Genomic DNA, 25385 nt, shown 5'->3' with positions numbered 1-25385 from the left:
GTTCCAGATACTGTTCTGAGCCTTTTATATTTATGTCTCTCAATAATCCTATAAGGCAGGGACTTGCTAATGAGAAGGCTGAAGCACAGAGAAATTTTGTGACTTTCCCAGAGCAAGTGGCAGAATCGAGAGATTCAATTTAAGGTGTCTTCTTCAGATCACTGCTCTTAATCGTTACACTATACATTTTCTTTTCTCTACATAATTCACACACATGAATGAAATTTCCCCATTTTTATCTGGCTGTTTTAGCATACATTTAACTTCTGATAATCCACTGTTGTACAACCTCGGCTGCAATGTTGGAGTCACCTGAGAAATTGGTTAACTCAGTCAGTGCCTGGGTCCTGTGCACAGAGATGCTCATGTAATTGACCTACAATGTTGCATTGGCTTCTGGATTTTTCAAACTGTCCAGGAGATTCTATCGTATGGCCAAAGGTGAAAACCTCTGCTCCATTTTTGGTAAATGAAGCCATTAACCATCTAACTTCAGTTATGAGCTATGTCCTGCTTTTGTTCAAATGAAATTCTGTGTTCCAGGAAACCTTAGAATTATCAGTTGTAGCTGGAGTATAAAAGTTCCTAGTTCCTGGGGAATACAGGTTCACTCTTAGTTTAATTAGTGTGATTTAAATAAAAAAATTATTGCAAATCTTCCAACACTAAAGACTTAGATAAATTTATTCTTAACATAGTTTTAAATTATTCCTGTGAATGCTTATGATCTATAGGAGTTTTCCTAATTTCTCTTCTTTAGGTTGTGCCCTTCAGTCACTGAATATGGAATTTATAACATGGTATCCATATAAAAGTACCTCACAGATAAATACAATCTTTCATCCACTATAAAGTTCGAGTGAAACTATAAATATACAAGTAATTGAAAATGAATTTACATTTTGTGAACCCACTGACAAAGTAATACTTTTTCTGTTTTCTTCATCTAAAATAACTTTCTCCAGGAGACTGTCTAGCTACAGCCTGCTACCCTGAAACTATTTGCTATTAAGTTTGTAAATATGTATATTGTTATTACTGACATACAGAAATATCTCAAATTAAAAAGGGAGTAATAGAATCTATTCATGCTTTTTGCTATATGTTGGATTACGACTGTGACCATAAACTTGAAGAATAGTTGATCACTGCAGTTCAGCCACCTTAATCACTTCTTTTTTTTGTAACATTTATTTTTGAGAGAGAGAGAGAGAGAGAGAGAGAGACAGTGCAAATGGAGGAGGGGCAGAGAGAGAGGGAGACACGGAATCCGAAGCAGGTTCCAGGCTCTGAGCTGTCAGCACAGAGCCGGATGCAGGGCTTGAACCCACAAACCTCAAGATCATGACCTGAGCCAAAGCCGGATGCCCAGCTGACTGAGCCACCTAGGCGTCCCATAGGAGCAGATTACTTAATGATTGATTTCACCATGGTAATCAGGTTCATTCACAATAGAAGCCAAATTGAATGGATAACTGCTATCGAGTTCTCTAAATCACCTGTATTAGGCAGTGCAAATCAGCAAAAATAATACAATAGGAGAATAAAGAACAACTGAAGCAAAAGTTCTTAGGTATGTTTCCAAAGTAATTGCAAAACATAAGTTAAAATGAATGATCAGCTAAGTTGATGTAGAACCACCATGTTACAATTCTTCCTTAATACAGAAACTTTCTTTTAGAATGCCATAAGGTTCATTGACAAAGGCAGCTACCGAGAGATCCGGGAGAATGACTGGCTAAAAAGAGAGGTGAGTGGAATTTTAAAAGCAATTTCTTCTTTCTCGTTTTTTTGAACTGAAAATGACTTTCATTTATGAGCTAAAGGCATGGGAAAAACACAGATTTGTGGCTAGCTGAGGTAAAATAAAATTCAAGTGGAATCCTAATCTTATTATAAGCTGTTACTCAATGAGTACCATCAACAATTTCATTAATAATCAGAAGTCATTTTTTGACATCATAATTAATGCAATATACTCAAATGTTTGAAGTTTCTCATGCCCTAAATTGATCTGGTCTTTCTCAAGACGCTACTTCCTTCTGGGTGGTGGGAGGAAGGCTAAAGGATCATTCTAACCTCATTCTCTGCTGTTTTTAATTGCCCCTTTGGGATGACGTGGTCTCCTTTGCATAAAGGTTCAGTTGTTTGAATTTCCTTACTTCCCCCTGCACTTCTCGAAGATGGACCCTGTTGTATAAGAAGGTGGGGTTACATGCCCTCTTGTGGGGCGTATTATTAAAGAGGGTTCAGATCTATGGGATTTCCTTTGGACCTTTGCTCCCTCTGCCTTTCATCTGTAGAGGACATGCATCTGTCTCCTCCCTGCACTAGTGACTTCTGAATGGACTGCTCTAGCCTTTTGGACATTGTTTTGCAGCCAACACCAAACCCACAATTACAGCCATTTGCCAATGATCAAGATGCCCCTGCCCACTGCAATCTCTATATCCTATCCTAGCTTGGTCCTTAGACTGTCTTCTGGAAAGCATGCAGAAACCAGTGGACCCAGCATGCTGCCTTAGACTCAACTATCTACTTGTCTCCCTATACCAGTGCTACAATATTGCTCTTGCTGAATGTGATCATGTGAGGACTTATAGACCTTCTTTGTTATGAGGCACTGTCCTGTTTTCCTTACATTGTACATACTAGTCCCTCTGCCTTATCTCCTTACCTTCTCACCCTCCTCTGCCTGGAAAACTCCAACTCTTTCTTTAGACACAGACCTTGATGACTAATTTCTTTCTGAATCATTTTGTATTTCCCCCAGAAAGTCTTGAGTACTTTTTCCTCAGTGCTCTCTTGTTTCATTGTAACTCTTGCTAAAATATGTTGAAATTGTCTGTTTATGCATCTATCTCCTCATTGCACAGAGCAGCCTATGCCTTTTCAACTACATGTCCATGAAAATTAATACATAATCTATGTTCACTAAATAGTTATTGAATGAAAGAATGTCTATGAGTATAGATATACTCATTGGGGCAATGAATCAAGTACATGGCTTAGATCTTGGGTGAAGATGTGAGAGCATGTTATTGGATATAACAGGTAGATAATCTTTGGTCTAGATGTTACAAGGGTGCTACAGAAAATGTGCAAAACTCACTACTTTGAAATTGCCTTTACATTCAAACAAGGAGTCACCCAAACTGTGCTTAGATACCATCTATGAAAGAAAACTCAGTATCTTTTGAAAGAATTCACTTCAACTACACACAGCTCTTGTTGGCAAGTTATATGTATGTCATTCTCAAATCACTAACATGTGATTTCTTCAGCATTATACCTTAGCTCTATACCTATATTTTTATTTGCCTACCAAATATTTCCACATGGATGTCCCAAAGGTACTCAACACACCTAAAGCAGAACTCATTAAATTTCTCCTTAAATTTTCACTTCTTGCATTTCCTTTTTCACCATCTGCTCAGACACTTGAAGTAAAACTGTCACTGTCACCTTCTTTTCTTTTTTCCCTGCCTCCTATTTGGCTGAACAGTATTGGTGAGTCTAGGAAACAAGGAATTTAAAAATTAATGTGCTTTCTATAATATTGACAATTATCTTTAAGTTGCCTTCATAAAGTCATGGTCAATAGGAGTCCATACTACTTCCAAAATGAATCAAGAGGAATCCCCAGTTTTGAAAAATGAATATTGATTTTAAAAAACTCACGGTGAAGGGCTTAATCAGCTCAGGGTCGGACTCTTGACCTCAGCTCAGGTCTTGATCTCAGGGTCATGAGATCAAGCCCTGCTTTGGGGTCCATGCTGGGTGTGAAGCCTACTTAAAAAAAACAATAATAATAACAATAATAATAATATAATAACAAAATAAGTTAAATTAAAAAATTTAAAAACTCAAGGTGAGCTTAACAGTTAAAGAGTATTAGGAAAGAGTTTAGTTTTGATACTTTTATTGAATACAATAGTATAATCCTAATTATAATAATTTCACAATTCAAACCTTAAATCCTATAAGATGTCATAGATATTAGGTTCAGAGAAAATGATGGCAAACATTTATATTTGACTGATAAGAAAGGCTTTTTTGGTGTTTTGAGCCTTCCTACTAAAGCCACAAATTACATTTTGTTTTGTTTTCTTCTCAGAATTCAGTAGAAATAAAAGACATAAAAAATGTCAAATCTAATCAAATCATGAACAAAAGAGCTTAGTAATAAAGGACAAATCATTTTAAGGAAATTTAGTAGATTTAATTTCTCCTTATTTCAATAAATATTTATTTTAGCATTATTAAATTTACTCCCAAAATTAATTAAAACCATCTCTGGTTATAAGTATTATCATAAGAATTGAAAATTGCCTGGAAATGGAATAATGTATGTCAATTAATTTCTTTGAGGAAGGTTTAGAATGAGTAACAAGGGATATTTAATAATGGAACTCCTGAAAATATTTCTCCATTTAACCATCTTTCAACAATAACCAAACAGTTAGATCTGTGGGAAGGATATGAAATGTCCCCTGCATGACTTCCATTATCTGGTTTTATTTAGTATGCATATTAAGGAAATGAAGAAAAAATGAAATTTACAAATGACTTAGACTAACTCAACAAATAGAAAGCAAATAAAACTAGGCAAAGAAAGGGATTCAAAGAGGTTAGTAATCAGAGTTTCAAGGGTGAGGAGGCATAAAGCTAACTGGGACCTTGCAGGGGAAAATTTAAAGAACAGGCATTTAATTCAGGATCCTAGGTCTCTGACTTATAATAGTTTTAACTAAATTCTTTCTCAATTTCTTGGATATTTGAGGATGGGGAAGATGAGGAAGGAAAAGCAGTCTTCTACTTCTTCATTTTCAGTTTCATACCCTAGAAATCTAAAGGTACTTTTCATCTCCCTAACATTTCGAAAGGCTGGAAAGGAGACATTAATTGCTGAGGACCTTAGTTAGTAGTCCAAAGGGGTACGTGATGCCACAAGACATCCTTAGCTTGAGAGGTCGGACCCCAAGGGGCCCTCATTCCAAGCTTTGGAAGACGACCAAAAACTGTGTGTGCTGCCTCCCAAGCATGCCAAGTCCTTGGGTCAAACATTTCCAAATGTTCTATCAATTCCTTCTGTTTACAACCTCTAAATATAATTTCTTTCTCATCCTTTGACATTTGAAAATTATTAACTTTTCTTTAAGGCATTCAAGCCTGTAATTGAACTGTTTATCTCCCAACACATGAGATCCTAAAGCACCAGCCCCTTGCTTTCTAATTTAGTATTATGGACTCAAACGGTTTTGCTAAATTGTTTAAGGCAGGTAAAAAATATATGCTTTTCTTTTGAACTCCAAACCACCAGCAATATTTGAGCTTTTTTTTTTTTTAAGATTTTATCTTTAAGTAATCTCCACACCCAACGTGGGGCTCGAACTCACGAGATCAAGAGTTGCACGCCTTACCAACTGAGGCAGCCAGGCACCCCTATTTGAGCCTTTTCTATGGTACCAGTGTTGTTTTATGTTACAAATATTTGTGTATTTGTTCACTGCATTGTAAACTTCTTTGAAGAAAGGAGCTATGCCTTATTCACTTTTGTGTCCCTCTGTCTCGCACAGAATCTTGCCCATAGTAGGAATTCAAGCATGTAATACATGACTTATGTGATAGAGATAGGAATGTGGTAATATACGGAATGCTTCCCAAATAAAAAATACAATAAATATATTTAATTACGAATCAAAAATGTTAGCTAGCTAAGTACTCTTGGAAACTCCTAACAAGAAATACTGAATCTAAACCCCTGAACCTTTTTTGTTTCATCATATTCTTCTGAAATACTTTTTCCAGTTTATTTTCTATTATTCTTACCAGTCTATTGCTTTCTCTTTTGTACTGTTGCTTCTAATTTTGCTATCATCCTGACCTCTTTCTGTGAGCATCTCTCAGGGCAGCACCTGTATAGCTCATACTATATGAGGCAGGGAAAAAGGTGAGTTGGGAGTTCTGTCTAGTAACATTCTGTGTATTTTTCCCACTATCAAGCCTTCTTTAGACAAAAGTTATCAAAATACACTTCTTAAAGACTGATGGGGATTCTGTCAATAGAAGCAGCACGTTCATATTTAAGTTAGCCACATTTCTTTACTAAACGTCAAACCTGCTATGTCTGTCAATGACCTTCCATCACCTGCAAAATAAAAACTAGTGCTTTATTATGCTAAGTGAAATAAGTCAGTCAGAGAAAGACATATCATATGTTTTCACTCATATGTGGAACTTGAGAAACTTAACAGAAGACCATGGGGGAAGGGAAGGGGAAAAAATAGTTACAAACAGAGAGGGAGGAAGGCAAACCATAAGAGACTCTTAAATACAGAGAACAAACTGAGGGTTGATGCAGGGGGTGCAGGGGAGAGGGAAAATAGGTGATAGGGATTGAGGAGGGCACTTGTTGGGATGAGCACTGGGTATTGTATGTAAGCAATGAATCACAGGAATCTACCCCCCAAATCAAGAGTACACTGTATACACTGTATGTTAGCCAACTTGACAATAAATTATATTAAAAAAAAAAGAAAAACTAGACCTGTTAGCATTATTTGGCTCTTCCCTAATTGTCCAATTTCTCTCCTACTTCTCCCCGCTTCCACTTTGTAGCTATCTACACCAAAACGATTGTGCCTAACATGTGGTTCCTTCTGCCTAGAATGTACCCTCTTTTGTTGCCTAGAGAATCCCTACTTGGCCTTCAAGATCCAGATTAGATGTCATCTCCTCTATTAATTCCCCTTTATCCCCTACACTAGACATAGGGTGAACCTCCCCCGGTACCTGGACAGCTTCCGTTATGGTTTGATCACACTGCTTTCTGTTTTTATCACCATCTTCCCCTACTTACATGGATAAGTTAGTCTTATTTTTGTTTATCTATACCTCCAGCTCATAGATAAGTCCAGTGATGTTTTTGAAGGGTAGGAAAGGACAACTCCTACCATTCACTAATAACTGCCTTGCCAAAAAAGTACTGCACATAATCTAGAAAAGAGACCCACCTATTCCTTCTTAGAGAGGAAGGACAAAACAAACCCAGTAATCAATAATACAGGATAGATCTTCCCCTTAGGCAAATGGATTTTTAAGAGTTGAATTTCTTATAGAAGACTAGATAGAAGTAAGTCAACAAGTACCAACATTCATTCTCTTCTTCTGAAAACAGATTGCAAATCACAGGAGGGAAATTGAAGAATTAGAAAATACTATTCATAAACTGGAAGAAGAAAACTTGGTGCTTATTGATCAACTATTCAACTGTAGACTTGTGGATCTCAAAATACCCAGGTGAAAGTCATTAGCATATCTAGAAAGTAGTTTGTCAATGTTTGTATCTATAAAAAAGTTGTTATTTTTATTTATTTTTTAATGTTTATTTTATTTTTGAGAGACAGACAGAGTGCAAGCAGGGGAGGGGCAGAGAGAGAGAGAGAGACACAGAATTTAACCCTATCCAGTTTAACCCCTAACCCCACAAAAATCTTCAGTAGAACTGGCAACGTTCATCAGTGCCTTGTGGGTTGATTTTCTTCAGTGAGAGATATGAGTGTTTTGTCTTGCCTTAGAGTTGGGAGAGATGAATTCAAAATCTGACCAAGCAAAAAGAAACAGCATGGGCGACATTTATAAGAACTGGGTTAGGTACCCTGGTATATGCTTCCAAGGATGGTTTTCCTTCATAACCAGCATTTATCACACTCACGATTACTTATTTAGTGTCTGCTTCCTTGCTAGATTGTAAATTGTCTGAGGCAAGTGTTTAGGACATTTTAGAAAGATCTGCATAAAGGAACAGAAATGTGTAAACCCTTCATTTCTGTTACACTACTTTTCCAGAAGGGTAACTCCAAGCATATTCAGCAGCTTTTACTATAACCCATTTTCAAGTCAAAGAAATATAACACATATTGCATATTTTATGGCAACTTCCATTTTCACCTATTTGTTGAGAACTCAGTCCTATATAATACTAGAAGGGGGTGAGAAGTAGACACAAACTGTGCCCAGAGGAAATAGAAAAAGTTGCTTTCCTATTTGGCTGAAAAATGGGGTATTCTAGCTAATAGAGTTACTACCTTTCCCATCCAATGCTCCCCAGACATTTTCCTTTCACAACTCACAAAGAACATCACAGTATTTGTTTAACACATGAGAGGAGGTAAATGTCCACCAGAGGTGACTTCCCAGGGACTCCAGTGCCACAGAACTAGACTAAGTGGACCAATACCTATATAATAGCATTCTTTAAATATTTTCTATATCATCAAGTGTTGCCCTATGATGGTATAAAAATGACAATAAATTAATGATTGAGACAGAATCCAGATTTATGAAGTTTATGACATTTAGTAAGATCATAATTATTCAAAAGGGTAAAACCACTTGGGCACCTGGGTGGCTCTGTCGGTTAAGCGACTGACTTCTGCTCAGGTCATGATCTCACGGTTAGTGAGTTCGGGCCCTGCATCAGGCTATCCGCATCCCCCGCTTCCCGTCCCCCATTCACACACTCTCACGTGTGTGCTCTCTCTAAAAAATAAGTAAACATTTTTTTTTAGGGGCACCTGGGTGGCTCAGTCGGTTCAACGTCAGACTTCAGCCTAGGTCATGATCTCGCCATTCCCGAGTTTGAGCCCTGCGTACTCTGTGCTGACAGGCTGGACTATGTTTCAGATTCTTTCTCCCTCTTTCTCTCTCTGCCCCTCCCCAACTTGTGCTCTGTCTCTATCTCTCAAAAATAAATAAACATTAAAAATAAGTAAACATTTTTTTTTAACATTTATTTATTTTTGGGACAGAGAGAGACAGAGCATGAACGGGGGAGGGGCAGAGAGAGAGGGAGACACAGAATCGGAAACAGGCTCCAGGCTCTGAGCCATCAGCCCAGAGCCCGACGCGGGGCTCGAACTCACGGACCGCGAGATCGTGACCTGGCTGAAGTCGGACGCTTAACCGACTGCGCCACCCAGGCGCCCCAGTAAACATTTTTTTAAAAAAGAAGTTTTATAAACATAAATATTGTATGTAGTTACATTATTTGCTTGAAACTTAAGCATTTTGAAGAACGTTTTACTCATGTTCTTTAAATAATTGACAACCTGTAATCCAGGGGCTTCACCCTGACTGCTGAGCTGCTAAGCATGAGGGGTGGTTTGACTATCGACAAGAGTGCAATTCATGCTGTCTTCGGGAAAACTTCATGAAAAAGTTACATGGAGCTTTCCAGACATCGTATTTTCTGGTTGCAAGTTCAGTGGGCGCTGCAAAGCAGATAACAGGATTAAACACATGCCCAGAGAGCTTCAATAGCAGACGTACAGCTCCCCAGGCTTGGAGCTGCAACATGGCACTCGGCGACAGCCAGCACCTCGATGTCATCTGGGATTCTTGCTGCTTGTTGTCCTTCTCTTTCCCTCTCCATCTTAAAACCACTCATTCAGGCCACGGCTGTTGCTCACCTGGACTACTACAACAGCACCCTAACTGGTGCCAAGCTCACTTTCATTTCCAGAACATTAAGTGTGTCACTCCCTTATCACACAATGCCCTTCCTCACCCCAAACTCTTCCCTGGCAAATAGCCCCTGGTTCTTCAAGACTCCGCTCAGGTCCCATCTCCTCCTGGAAACCTTCCCTTACCTCCTAAAAGCTCAACCAGGTGCGCCTTCTCTCTGTGCCATAGCACTTCTCACACTACCCCCATCACCCATCAGGGTACAGAATGTCACCCTAAAGTACTGTAAGTCCATCTGCCACCCCCTTGGGCCTCATGCTTCTCCAGGGGAGAAACTGTCTCAATTTTCATCTGTGTGTCTCCAGAACCTAGCAGAGACACAGACACCAGTGACCAGATGGTACAATGTTTGTTGACAGACTGCTTTTCTCATTTGTTCTTTTTAGGCGACTGTATCTTACTCAAGCTGCTGGACAGACAGTGACACCTGAAGTGCCTTTGGAGTTGCCAGAAACATTTAAAGGTATTATTTTATCGTAATGGTGACAGGTTTTTTTTTTTTTTTAAATAACAACTATTTATTGAGCATCTATGACAGGTACCTTGTACCCAAGAGCTATTCAGGGAATAGGTATGTGCCAGTTTCTCCATATTTCTCTTCTCCTTGCAGCACTTGTCCTAACCCACCTCCTTTCTCTAGTCCTGTTTTCAAATTCAAGTCACCACGTTTCACGTGGTGTATGTAATTCAGTATTACATAAATACTGGTGGAGAGGGATGGAGTGCTGTCTATACTGGTGTATTTCTGGGTTCTAATTTAGCCAACCAACCAAAATAACAACACACACACGAGTTACCATATGATTACCAAAACCTGTCAGCTAAGAGAATGGAATAAACTTGGAGGTTCTAAAAACGGGGCTCACTCTCACATTAATATATAGACTCTACATTCCTCAAAGAGCTTTCAAATTAAAAATGTGACAAATTGTATATTGCATTTTCATTTTTATCTGTCCCAAAATAACCAATCTCTTTGTATTTATCCCAGAAGAGTCAAAATTGCAATCTGTAGAAGTAAAAAGTGGAAACACAATGAGCTCCTCAGCTGAGAGCTGTGCTTTGTGTGTCACTCGTGAGGATGGGACCAGGTACAGCAAGGACCTGAAGACAGATGAGGAAAGCGACTCATGCACAGGGTTTGGGGACTCTGATATGAAATACTTACTGTATGAGGATGATCAGGATTTCAAGGTAAGATTCATGCAAAAAAAATTCTGTCTACTAAGAGAATGCTGTTTTATTAATTAATGGAGAAAATTAACCTATAATACGGATATTGAAAATTTCTGTTTGCAATTATTAGTAAAATTGGCCCACCATTCACATCTCTCATTAGACACAATTTTCACTCCTACCCATGTGCAATTTGCTGCGTATATTCACTAATAGAGTTCCATTCCTAGTATACAATGTAAGTTATCTAATGCCATATAACAAATCATCTCCAAACTTAGTGGCTTGTAACTTCTGTGGCTTATAACTTCTTTCATAACTTCTGTTGGTTAGGAATTTGAGAAGGGCTCCATTGGACACTTCTCACTTGGGCCCTGAGGAATTGCAGTCATATGTCAGCTGGGGCTACAGTCACCTGAAGGCTTGGCTAGAGTAGGAGGAGATCCGCTTCCAAGGTGGCTCACTCACATGGCTGGCAAGTTGATGCTGGCCAAGCTGGGACCCTCAGTTCTTCATCACATGGGCCTCTCGTGGGGTGCCTTTATTGTCTCTTGGTTATGGTGTCAGGCTTCTCCCAGGACAAGCAATACCAGAGACCAAGGTAAGAGCCGCAATATTTTGTATGACTTAGCCTTGGAAATCACACACCATCACTTCCATCATATTCTATTGGTTGATGTAGTTACAAAGCTCCACCCAAGGGGAGGGAATGTAGCTCCTGCATCTGAAAAGAGGAAGGAGCATCATATTCTAAGAAAAGCATGTGGGGGGTGCCTGAGTGGCTCAGTTGGTTGAGCGTCTAACTTTGGCTCAGGTCATGATCTCACAATTCATGGGACCAAGCCCCACATCAGGTTTTGCGCTGACCATGCAGAGCCTGTTTTGGATTCTGTCTTCCTCTCTCTGACCCTCCTTCTCTCCCTCTCTCTCCTTTATATATATATATATATATATATATATATATATATATATAAAGAAATCATGTGGCTCTCTTCCACTGTAACCTCTTTTTTTTTTTCCTTCCCCTCCCCCATGGGTTTCTGTTAAGTTTCTCAGGATCCACCTAAGAGTGAAAACATGGTATCTGTCTTTCTCTGTATGGCTTATTTCCCTTAGCATAACACTCTCCAGTTCCATCCATGTTTCTACAGATGGGTATTGAGGAGGGCACCTTTTGGGATGAGCACTGGGTGTTGTATGGAAACCAATTTGACAATAAACTTCATATATTGAAAAAATAAATAAATAAATAAATAACAGACAGAGATTGTCATAGTGGATCAAAAAACACAACCCAACTCTATGTTGTCCACAAAAATACACTTAAATATAAAGACCTGTATAAACTGAAAGCAAATGGATAGAGAAAATAGACCATAAAAAAAAAAAAAGAAAGAAAAAAATCATGAGGGACAGGATACCTATTGCTGTGGCCATCACTGGAAAGTACAAACCACCATATATACCATATTAGGTGAAACCTGGAGTATCAAAGCTTTTTAATTTTAAAACCTTTTTGGTATATTCCAATTACTCCCACATCTATCCCTTGCTATCTTCCTTCTTGGTACTACTAATAACTTTAAAAGTCATCCTAGAACTTAGGGGGCACTTGGGTGGCTCAATTGGTTAAGCATGTAATTCTTGATTTCAGCTCAGGTCATGATCCCTGATCTCTGTCTCTCTCTCTGTCTCTTTCTTCCTCCAAATAAATAAACTTAAAAAGATCAAAATAAGAGTTCTCCTAGAACTTAAAATCTGGTAGGATAAAATGATGTATGAAAGCAGAAGACACTGAAAAAAAAAATCAAACAAAAACCATTTTAGCTAACTACAACTCAGTCCTGCTAACAACAAGTGACATTTTTTTAATGTTTATTTATTTATTTTGAGAGAGGGAGAGCATGTGCAAGCAGGGGAGGGACAGAGAGAGAAAGAGACAGAGAATCCTAAGCAGGCTCCACGCTGTCAGCACGGAACCCAATGTGGGGCTCAAACCCACAAACCGTGAGATCATGACCTGAATAGAAATCAAGAGTCAGATGCTCAATAGACTGAGCCATCAGTAAATTAGATTTCTGTTTGTTGGTATCTTAAATTACAGTTAGTTTGGCAGAATATGGTAAGCTTTCTTATACAGTGGCCATTGGTCCTGTGAAAAGTGAAAATTCATGGAGAATTTTCTCAATATTAGAATATTTATAGTCGAAGTAACCTTTGCCAATCCTTCCCATTGTTCTTGAATAATATAGAAAACTCTGCTGTGTTTATATCCTGGCCAGCAGAGGGCTACATATATACAGCTAACATTTTCTTTTACCAATTAAAGACCTTGAGAGAATATATCTCCCCATTCTAATTGGTGCCCCTCATCCAACTCCCTGAAAGACAAGCTTGTCAGCCTTGCTGCCTGCCCTTTGGGAGGTCTTGCCTTACATTCCCCACTGGGTATATAAGTGTATTTAGTGGTTTTTTGTTTACAGTGGTTCTCATATTTCACTTGTTATTCAGTCAGTTAAAAGGACAATGAAATGTCAGATAAAGGCCAATTATAATAAAGGAAACCTATTTTTTTTAATGTTTATTTATTTTTGAGAGAGAAAGCAAGTGGGGGAGGGACAGAGAGAGAGCAAGACAGAGAATCCCAAGCAGACTCTGAGCTATCAGCGCAAAGCCCAATGCAGGGCTCAAACTCACGAACCACGAGATCATGACCTAAACTGAAGTCAGACACTCAACTACTGAGCCACCCAGATGCCCCAAGGAAACCAAACTATTAAGACTGGTAATTTGTTGGGGCACTTGGGTGATTCAGTCGGTAAAGTGCCTGCCTCTTGGTTTCGGCTCAAGTCATGACCTCACAGTTCCTGACTTTGAGCCCCGTATCAATCTGTCCTGCAAGCACGGAGCATGCTTGGGATTTCGCTCTCCCTCTCCCTCTCCCCTTCCCCACCTTGCCTTCTCTCTCTCTCTCTCAAAACAAACAAACAAACAAACAAACGACTGGTAACTTGTTGAATAACCTCTCATATTCTCTTCTATATCTGTTTATCATAGGATTATGTCAACTTGGGTCCCCTCCAAGTGAAGCTCATGAGTGTGGAGAGCAAGAAGATGCCCATTCATTTTCAAGAGACAGAAATTCCAGTCAAATTCTATGAAGATGTCAAGAGCCCAGAAAGCTATATCACATACAAAATGATGAAGTCTTTTCTCTAAGACTAAAAGCTACAAAGTAAAAATAACAACTTTTCCTTATAAATTTTCATTGGGAACTGAAGTATATCACTTGCCCATTTTATTTACACTTTGGTCCATTATTAAACCAGTTGTTATTTTTAAAGGTCATAATGATATTTAAAATCCAAGTTCTAAGTATTCAGTTGTTCATTTATCTGCATGGCATGAGTGACAAAAATGAAAGTACACTTTATATTTCCATATCCAAGTATTCAGAAGCATGATAATGGGCCCTAGATGGTTTCCAAGTTTCCTTACCACTTAAAAATCTGCTGATTAATCTATCATTCCAATATGAAATATTTCAATTAGAAATTTTCTAAGACAAATTTAGAGGTTTGCATAGCACTGACTACAAATCTTTCTCTCTGAGGGTGCCAGTCCACAATTCAAGACTATTCTTCTTTCATCTAACACTATTTATAATAAATACAAAACACTTCGGAAACAAACTTGAGGGTGATAATTATTGTATAAAAATATTCCACCACGGAGCACCTGGGTGGCTCAGCTGGTTAAGTGTCTGACTCTTGATCTCAGCTGAGGTCATGATCTCAAGGAGCCTGCTTGGGATTCTCTCTTTCCCTCTCTCTCTCTCTCTGCCTCTCCCCCACTCGTGCACACTTATTTATTCAAAATAAATAAACTTAAAAAAAATTCCACCAACAGTGAGATCCCTCTCCTCTCAGCTCTAAACTCAGTCTAAACTGTTGAGTCCCTGTTCAAGACCATTACCACTTCCCTCTTACGGGTGCCGCAAGCCAAGGACTGTGACCACGCCTGAAGTTGACATCAACACTCCATTTTAAAGCTACCTTTACTTATAAGGCTTTTACAAGGAACATGTTTTAAATATAAGGCCAAAGATAGAGAAAGAGAAAATCAGCGAAGCCAAACGCTGGTTTTTTGAAGGGCTCATTGAAATTGATAACCCCTAGTAAGACTAATCAGAAAAGAAAACAAGAAACAAATGAAAAAGGAAACATTGCTACAATGTTACTGACACTATGAAAAATATCATGAGAGGAAATGAAGGGAAAAAAACTTTTCCCAATAAAATTGACAACTTCGATGAAATGGAAATGGTTTCTTATAAAACATTTCTGAAAAACAGGAAGAAATAAAAATTCTGAATAGCCCTCGATCTATAAAAAATATCTAATCTGTACTTAAAATTTTCCCAAGAGGAAAATTGCAAACCTAGATGGCTTGCTTTACTGGTGAATTTTTCCAAATATTTCAAAAAGATTTAATAGCAAACATACACAAACTCTTTCAGAGAACAGAGAAAAAAGAAACACATCCAAATCATTCTATGAGGCCAATATAATTCTAACACCAAAACCTGGCAAGACATTACAAGAAAAGAGAATTACAGACCAATCTCTCTCATGAATATAGATGCGAAATCCCTGACAAAATATCAGCTTATTGCATCTAGTAATACATATTTCATGATTAAAGAATGCAAGGTTGGTTTAACATTCAGAAATTAGAGTGTAAACACAAATAGAACCAGTGGATTATATCAATGTCAATATCCTGCTTTTGATATTGTACTATACTTTTGAAAAATGATACTATTGAAGGAAACTGGGTAAAGAGTACACATGATCTATTCATATTATTTTTTTAAAGTTTTAATTATTTATTTATTTATTAATTTATTTAGAGAGAGAGTGAGCAGGGAAGAGGCAGAGAGAGAGGAAGAGAGAATCCCAAGAAGGCTCTGTGCTGTTAGTGCAGAGCCTGATGTGGGGCTCAACCCCACAAACCATGAGATCATGACCTGAGCCAAAATCAAGTGTCAGACGCTCAACTGACTGAGCCACCTAGCACTCCATATCATTTTGTACAATTGTGAATTTGTGAATTTATGTCTTAAAATTTTTAAATCAAGGGTATAAAGAACAAAAAAATAAAATAAAAATCAAGGATATAATGAATGGAGCATAGGAGGTAATTCATATGATCATCTCAATAGGTGCAGCATTTGATAAAATTCAATACTGTGAAAAAAATCATAATAGTATGGTAAAATTCTCAGCAAACCAGGAATACCTAAAGAACACTATAGCTAATTTTAATAGTGAAATATTAAATATTTTCCCACTGAGGTCAGGAACAAGACACACATGTTCACTCTCACACTTCTATTCAGCAGTGTTTAACACAAGTGGAGGTTGGAACCAGTTCAATAAAGGCAAGAAAAAGAAGTTAAAAGCATAGAGATTAGAAAGGAAGAACAAAACTATCTTACTTATAGATATAAGGTTTCTGTAAGTAGATAATCCAAAGTAATCTACAAATTAGTAGAATTTATAAGTGAATTTAGCAAAGTCACAGGTACAAGGTCAATAAAGGTCCATTATATTTCTGGGGCGCCTGGGTGGCGCAGTCGGTTAAGCGTCCGACTTCAGCCAGGTCACGATCTTGCGGTCCGTGAGTTCGAGTCCCGCGTCGGGCTCTGGGCTGATGGCTCAGAGCCTGGAGCCTGTTTCTGATTCTGTGTCTCCCTCTCTCTCTCTGCCCCTCCCCCGTTCATGCTCTGTCTCTCTCTGTCCCAAAAATAAACGTTGAAAAAAAAAAATATTTCTTTAAACCAGCAGCAAAAAATTGGGATAAAGTCAAGTCATTTATAATGACATCAAAAACATCAAAATAAATATGTCTAATGAAATATGAGCAAAATTCTATGCTGAAGACTGTGCAACATTGTTGAGAGAAATTCAAGACTTACATAAATGGGGTATAGAGACATATACAATCATAATGCATTGGGAGATTCAAAAGATTCAATTGGAAGATTCTTAACAGAGTTAAGATGTGAGTTCTTCCTATACCTGTAGACTCAGCTGATTTTTTTTTCTTAGAAATTACTAGTTTCTAACATTGTTATGGAAATCTGTAGCATAGGCAATAGACCTATGATAGCCAAAACAATCTTTAAGAAAAACAACAAAATTGGAGAACTTATTATCAAATTGCAAGAGTTTTTCTTTTTAAGTTTATTTATTTATTTTGAGAGAGAGAGTGAGAAAGAGAAAGTGCAGGCAGGGGAGGGGCAGGGAGAGAGGGAGAAAATCCCAAGCAGGCTCCCTGCTGGCAGCACCAAGGCTGACACAGGGCTCACACTCACGAACCATGAGATCATGAATGACCTGAGCTGAAATCAAGAGTCAGATGCTCAATGGACTGAGCCACCCAGGTGCCCCAAATTGTAAGACTTTTAACATTTCAGTAATTAAGACAGTGTGGTATTGGGCCAAGGATAAAGAAAAAGTACAATGGAACAGAATAAAGAGTCCAGAAACCAACCCACAAAATCACTTAAATTCTGACACACATGCCATTATAATTTGGGGAGAAAGGAGTTCTTTTCAATAAAAAAATGATGCTCAGGCAACTGTATATCTATATGGGGAAAAAAATGAACCTTGACACCTACATCATACCATACCCAAAAATCAATTCAAAGTGAATAAGAGACCTAAATATGGAAGGTAAAACAATTCAAGTAGGAAATAGAGTGTCTTCATGTTCCCCTTTATACACCCAACAGATCCAATAATTAAGCCTATGCTTGAATTAAAATCTATACCTGGTAGGTGGGTAAATGTGGATTTGGCAGTGTTCCAAAAGTCCCCTTCCCCAAGCCTACTGCTTCCTATGTTACCTACCTCTTTGGGAGGAAAAAGGGACATAAAAATCACCAATCATATATTGACAAATTGAATTTCATGAAAATTAAGATCTCTTTTCATGAAAAGATACCATGAAGAGTCAAAAGGCAAGCCACATACTGGGAAAATATATTTTCTATACATATATCTAACAAAGAAATGTCTAAAATATATAAAGAACTTTTACAAATCAGTTGGAAAAAAGACAACCATTTTAGGAAAAAATGGGCAAAAGATTTAAATTGGTATTTAACAAAAGAGTATATCCTAATGACTAATGAACATAAAAAGATTGGTATTATTAGTCATCAGGAAAAAGCAAATTAAAACGATTAGATACAACTATACACCCACTAGAATGGCAAAAATTAAAAGTTAAAAATAGCCAACATTGACAAGGATACAGAGCACTTGAACTATCATATAATTGTTGATGGGATCATAAATTGGCACAAACACTTTGGAATATGTTTGGCAGTATTTTATTAAAGCCGAACACATATATATGTCATGATCCACCACTTCCACTCTTGGCTTAATATGGAATAGAAATGAGTGCTTATGGGGCACCTGGGTGACTTAGTCTGTTGATAATCCGACTTCAGCTCAGGTTATGACCAAGGTCATGGGAAGGAGCCAGTGTCAGTTTCCACGCTGAGCATGGAGGCTTGCTTAAGATTCTTTCTCTCTCTCTCCCTCTGGCCCTCTCCTCTGCTCAAGTGCTCTCTCTCGCTCTCTCTCTCTCTCTCTCTGAAACAAAAACATTTTTAAGAAATTAAAAAAAAAAAAAAAGAAATGAGTGCTTCTGTTTACCAGAAGACATGGATAAGAATATTACCAGCAGCTTTACTGATAGTAACCAAAAATTAGAAACAACCCTAATGACTATCAGCAGAATGTGTAAATAGTGACTGATACATGTATATCAATATATATCAACCTATATACAGGCACATGGTGGAATAGTATACAGCAATGAAAAGGAATAAACAACTACCAAATGTAGCCACATAGATCAATCCTGTACACATAAAATTGAGTAAAAGAAGGCAGACACAAAACAGAACATATGTTATGATTCCATTTATGCAAAACAGGACAAGCACACTAACCTTAATGACAGAAGTCAGGATTGTGGCTACTTTTGTGATAGGGAATGCCTAGGATGGTATAGGAAGGAGTTTTCTGGTAATCCTGATCTGAGCGAGTGGCAGTTAACATGGATGGTTCACTTTACAAACATTAAGCAGGACAATTAAGATTTGTGTACTTGACTGATATAATACTTTAAAGTTATCTCTCTGATGGGAATTGAGGAGGGCACTTGGAATGAGCACTGGGTGTTATATGTAAGCGATGAATCATGGGAATCTACCCCTAAAACCAAGAGCACACTGTATACACTCTATGTTAGCTAACTTGACAATATTTTTTTAAAAGGTTACCCCTCCCTCCCCAAATATCCCTAAAATACCCATCTTCCAATCAGTTCCATAAAGTAACAGAATGGAAAGGCCATGCTTATGTCTTGCAGTGTGAACGGAAGCAACAGTGTTTCCTGACTGGAAGGCAGAATACTTTGTTAGGATGGTCTTTCAAAGGTCAACAGAAACAGAAATGCCCTTGGAAAAGTTAGTAACAATATGGAGTGGATTTGCCAATTTTCTTTTTAAGAAAGAAGGGTAAACTTTTTATAGATAAGACTTATCTTTACTTTTCTCTGATAGAGGAGGAAAACTTACTGCCTTTCTCCTGGGACAAATCAAAGAGCTTCCAGTAAACTGACAAAGAAAGGCTATGTGACAGCTCGTTGGTTTCAGTAGGTCAGCAGAAATTGACATTGTTTTTCTATCACTCTTGGAAAGTTCAGACCATGAGATTATGAAAACAAGCCAGGCATAACATGGTAGGACTCCAGCATTAATTTATTAGTTGTGGCAATTTTTACTTTACAATGTGAATTTGAATCGTAAGAAAATATCAAATGGCTAAAAGTCTTGTTTGCTGCCAAGAAGATGTCAGAGTAGAAAAGGCATCCTTTGGAAAAGGAAAGGGAAGAATGTTCTTTCCTTCTGTTAGTATCATTTCTTGCGTTTAGAATTTGCAAAATAGCACTATCTCTAAAAAAAAAAAAAATCTGCAGGTTTTGTTTTTTTTTTTAACAACTCAAACTGTAAAACAGTATAGGTGTGATAACTTTCTTAGATGACGACATTCCAGAGCAAATCTCAAAAACGTTGCCTACTACAGCGAACTTCCTACAAGTGTCCCTCATTCAATGAAGTGTTTATCAAACAAGGCCCTCCAGCCACGCACTGTGTGTAAGGCATTCGGGAGGCAAAATGAAATTGCCCCTTTCTTCAAGATGCTAATGGGTGCTGAGAACTGCTTTCGCTCTTCATACCAGCAGCAAAGGAGGAAGCAAGAGAGGTGAGAGAAGACAGGACAAGATACTCTAGATGTGGTGGGTGGTTGTATTTAACTTACAATATTCTATTTTTAGCACCATTAATAATAACTTTGGAAAAGAAATTTAAGATGAGTTTAGGAGGATCTTATGCTTTTTATGTGGTTTCAGTTTTCAGAATAACCAAGCATGTGAGTTTTATATGTTGCTATTCAAGATTTGAGGGGCAGAAGGATAGAGACTGGTGGTCAGCAGCTTTAGCTTCAGGCTGGGAAATTGCTTTTTTGGAGCTAGGGATTAGATAAATCTGGAGAAATTAAGGAGGTGTAGAGATGAGGTAGAGTGTGGGAGAAAACATTTTGTGGAGTCAGGCCAGCTACCTTGAATCTTGGGCAGTCACTTAACTTATTTTAAGCCTGGTTTCTGCAACTTCATTACATGGACCTAATTCTCCTATGGCAGGATTATTTTAAGGATTAGAAAGAGTACATGTAACCTGCACATACTAGACATGCAGGATATGGCAGCTGAAATAATGACTGGCACTTAACGGTAATCACTGGCAGGAAGGCCCAAGAAGTCTTTGCAGAGCATTCACTACAAAGGCATAGAGAGTGCCTGGGTCCCATCCACCAGATGCTGTGAAGCGCTGACCTGTCTCTGATGGTAGCTGTATGAAGGGGTTCATTCTGTCCTGGGTGGCTGGGGACAGGGACTGAGCTGCCACCTGGTGTGAGGGCTCCAAGAGGCCATACGCAGCCTCTGCCAATCAACACCTGGCAGTAGGGACCAGTAGTAAACCCATTTCCAAAATTTTCATGAGTGTGGGGGAGGCAGGGCATGGCACTGTGGGCCAGCGGTTACCATTTTTGTTTCTTTTTGAATCTTCTAGCCAGACACTAGAGCCATTCAGGGAGCAAGGAGGCCAGGGGATTTTTGTGGCAATAAAGGGCTGTTTGTTAAAGGTCCGCTTGATCCTTCCTTGTTTTACTAGAGCTCAACACAACAGTTTCTCTGTATTTTTCTTGGAGTAAAACTGGCTTTTGCACTAGCTGCAAGGAAATGTGCTCTCAAAGCAACAGAGGCTTTCTAAATATTAGTGACTTTAACTCGGTTAAGTATTTCCATTTCCTATTCCTGACACTTTATGAGGCTCAAGTTCCCTGAAAGGCTGCTTTTTTGGACTGTGACTTGGTTGGTTATGTTTTAAGTCATTCTGTTCTTAGGATCTGAGTGTTAAAAACCTTCAAGATGCTTTTAAAGAAGCATAAAGAAATGTTTTCAGATTTCCAGCAGAGTGAATGAGTTTGAAAGGGACCGCAGATTCAGATATCCTCACAGATTCTTAGTAAAATGTTTTGTCAGCATTTCCTTCCTTAAGCTGGGTGCTCAACTCACTGACCTCCTGCCTTCTTGGGTTAGGGCCATCTTTTTGTATAGTCTCAGCCATAAAAATATGCTAGGACTTGCAACATTTCCCTCCTAAGAGGAATGAAAATTAACTATGCTGGATTCCCCTCTGTATGACTAACTGAGGCCAGAGAAGCATTTTTACCTTAAAGCCCTCACTCCAAATCCAAGTGCTCTGGCCTCATTTGAGGTTCTGGCACTTTGGGTCTTTGATGCTCTTTGTTCTTTGTTATGTTTCACTTTTGCATCAGTTTCTTCTAGCCACTTCAAAAAGTGACTTCTGTGACTTTGGTGCTATTTATGTAAAACTGTCAATATGGAATCCTGCTGTGCCTGAAATCTGGTGTGAAGGTACACATTTTCAACATGTCTTGTAACACACACTGAGCATGAGCAGTTTGGATTCACTTCTTTTTAATTTTTAAGCATTTGACACTTTTTCTATTTAATTTCTTTGAAATAACTCAATTGTAAAACTATATATATATATATATATAACATATATATATATATATTAGTATATCTCAGATCTAAACTTACAATATGTGACATGGGAGGGATTTAAAGTCACTGATCAGAAAAAGGCTCAAGAACTTAGCAATTCTTTTAATGAAAATGAAACGATCGTGATAGTAGCTTCTAGTACTCCTTTGTCCCCCTTACGCTATAATAATGCATTGATTTAGCTATGTTGGCTGAATACATGGTCACCTAAATTAAAGATTATTTCCCAGCCTCCCTTGCAGCCACATGACAAAGTTCTGGCCAATGGAATGTGAGAAATTGTGCACAATTCTTCTCCCTTTCTCCCTACTTTCTCTATCCTGCTGCTTGGGGTGGTGTTATGCTGCTCAGCCACAGAGAATTATGAGATGGAAGGAGCTCCTTAAGGACTATGGAACAGCAAGTAGGCACCTATCAATCTGATGAGCAAAGCTGCCATGCCAGCTCAGACTTTTATGGGAGAAAATAAACTTGTCTTCTTTGAATCATCGTATGAATTTTGTTACACACAAGCCAAATCGAATACTGATACAGAGACTAGCATAAATATTTACCAAACAAGAAGTCAATGTTTCCAATAGTAAAACATAGTCTCTTCTACTAAATAAGACTTGGGTAAGTATTTATTCTCTGTTAAAAAGAAAAAAAAGGAGGGGAGCTCAAATGACTTTAGAAAGTATTCTGCTTTATCTGAGGCATCTAAAGCTGCTGACCTAAGTATACTTAGATGTGTGGGGGCTGACTATTTTCAAAAATGTGTTCTGTCACACCAGACTCAGGAATTACTGCCGCTGCTTCAGAATCAAGGACTCCTGCTTATGTGAGGACGTGTGGAGTTAGAGGTTCAGGGTTCTGCTTTGGAATCACGTCATGAGACCTCCAGCAGAGCACTGGGCTAACATCAGCACAATGCAAACAGGGCAGGGTGAACAAGTCCAAAGAGTGACATTTAAAAAGGCTCTTTAGTAATAACTAACAATGGCAAACACCTAAATGCTCTTATTGTTGCACTTTACATATATTACATATATTTACATATATATGCACATATACATATATTATATGCACTTTACATATATTATGTATATTATATATTAACCTAATTGATCCTTCTTATAATCCTATGTAGTGGGTCCAGAATTATTCTCACTTTACAGATGAAGAAATAGGCAGAGGGAAATTTAATAAATTTCCCAAAGTCCCCCAGCTAGTAAGGGACAGAGTCAGGATCTGAACACAGATGTTTTGCCTCCAGGATCTAGGCTCTTGACCACAAGCTATTCTGTATTTCAAGAAGTGTACTGAAACTTTATTACATGCAAAGATGTCCTAAATGCCTCCATTTTTAATTCATTAATTACAAACAGCAGTCATATGGGGTAGGCATTATTATGCCATTTTACAGATGGAGAAATCGAGGCATGGGCAGTTATATAAATTGCTCAAACTAGGAGTTAAACCCCCAGCATGGCTGCAGAGTCCACACTTACCATCTATGGAGCAACTGTCTCATCAAGCAGCAGGTGCCTCACTCAATGACAGAAATACTCTCTGAAGGGAAGAATGCTCTTCAAAGACTAATATTATGCAAATTGCCTTCTGTATATGTTCATATTCCAGGCTACCCATTTGCTTTTCTTTCATCACTTACCCCATCTCATCTCCAGTCTGATAACCACTCAGCATTTCCCTTCCTCCCATTGATTTTGCAACCTATCTCATAATGCTACATTGTTTTCATCTTTGAGATATAATTGACATTTAAAAATATTTAAAGTACATGATGTGATGATTTAATATATATATTCTTTGTGAAGGGATTCCTCCCATAGAGTTATATACACATCCAACACCTCACATACTTACCTTTTTGAGGGGTGGTGGGGGGTGAGCATTTAAGTTCATTCTCTCAGCAAATCTCTATTATATGACATAGTGTTATCAACTATATCACCATGTTATACATTAGATCCTCACACCTTATTCTTTTTATAACTTAAACTTTGCACCTTTTAACCAACCTCTCTCCCTATTTCCCCCACCCTCCAATTTTCTGTTTCTATTATTTTGACTTTTTTTTTTATTTTTTCAGAATCCACATATAAGTGAGACCAGGCAGTGTTAGTTTTTGTCTGGCTTATTTCACTTGGCATAATCCCTCCAGGTTCATCCAGGTTGTCATAAATGACAATAATTTCCCTCATTTTTAAGAATAACTAGTCAATATTCCAGTGTGTGTGTGTATGTATATGTATATATATCTTACAATCTTTTAAATCAATTCATCTGCTGATGGACACTTAGGTTATCTCCATACCTTGGCTATAGTGAATAATACTTCAGTGAACATGAGAGTAAGGTATCACTTCAAGATCATGATTTTGTTCCCTGCAGATATATACCCAGAAGTGGGATTGCTGGATCCTAGTTCTATTTTTAATTTCTTGAAGAAACCCCATCCTGTTTTCTGTTGTGGCTGTACTAGTTTACATTCCCACCAACAGCACACAGAGTTCCCTCCTCCACATCTTCACCAGCATGTTATGATTTCCTGTCTTTTTGAAAATAGTTAATCTTCAGCTCTGTTCTTTTCCTGGCCTCCATTAATCCTTTACTATATATCCCTTAATAATGGAGATAATCTCTGGGATTTATCCCTGAACTTGCCCTTATTCCACACTCACACAGTTGTTTCTTTGATAATCTCAATCCCCCTTCCCCAGATATATGGTGCTGATAAAAACAGCTTGTTAAAAGTCCACCTTCTCTTTATTCCAGATCCCTTAATACTGGGATTTTTATGGAGGCTTCTAATGATTGGCTTGGTTTTTCTAGTGGCCAGCCTTCATTCTCTGAAGGCATCCAGGAGCCAAGAGTTGCCTCATTAGAGCAAGACACCCCTGGCACCCAGGAAATTTCAAGAGATTTAGTAATTTTGTGTCAGGAACCAGGAAGGCCAATTAAAACAAGAGATGCTCCTAGGACTAACACTTAAATTGTAAGAGTTTTAGGAACTCTGTGCCAGGAGTAGGGAACAGAGACTTATATTTTCTATAATTTCCTATTATCCTATTGTACTGTTGCTTTTAGGCCAGAATGACACCAGCTTAACCTTTGTAAGATTAAGTGAACCGTCATTCTTTCATTTCTACTTCGGAGCCACTATGTGACGTAAATTCTATCACAAATTATTAAGGTCCACATATGAGTGTAATGGTTGTAAAAGATCAGCTCCGAGCAACAGGTGTTATGAACACCAAACAATGGGCACAGCCATCTTTATTGGGCTTCGTGTCACCTCTGTTTCCCGCCCCCCCCCCCCTACCACAGTGCCTCTGCCTGCCTTTTCCAGGCCCTTGGAGCCTCCTTCAAGCAATTACATGGAAGCGAAAAGCTTTTCAGTTCCTACCCTACTTCAGGACAAAAGTGAACAGAGA

At 38.2% G+C, this 25385-nt stretch overlaps 1 protein-coding gene across 1 annotated transcript in view; it reads left to right on the top strand.

Moving 5' to 3' along the window:
- The window catches only part of CCDC83 (coiled-coil domain containing 83), a 34503-nt gene extending 20580 nt beyond the window's left edge, over positions 1 to 13923 (top strand). The window contains exons 7-11 of the mRNA XM_032595068.1: positions 1682 to 1750; positions 7181 to 7302; positions 9915 to 9991; positions 10520 to 10722; positions 13762 to 13923. Of these exons, the coding sequence (XP_032450959.1) occupies positions 1682 to 1750; positions 7181 to 7302; positions 9915 to 9991; positions 10520 to 10722; positions 13762 to 13923 (633 nt within the window). The remainder of the gene's footprint in view (positions 1 to 1681; positions 1751 to 7180; positions 7303 to 9914; positions 9992 to 10519; positions 10723 to 13761) is intronic.
- Positions 13924 to 25385: the final 11462 nt, after the last annotated feature.

The sequence above is a fragment of the Lynx canadensis genome, chromosome D1 (genome assembly GCF_007474595.2).
Source record: "Lynx canadensis isolate LIC74 chromosome D1, mLynCan4.pri.v2, whole genome shotgun sequence".
Lineage (NCBI taxonomy): Eukaryota > Metazoa > Chordata > Mammalia > Carnivora > Felidae > Lynx > Lynx canadensis.
Note: the sequence above shows the minus strand (reverse complement) of the source record. Positions and strands in the feature narration are given on the sequence as shown.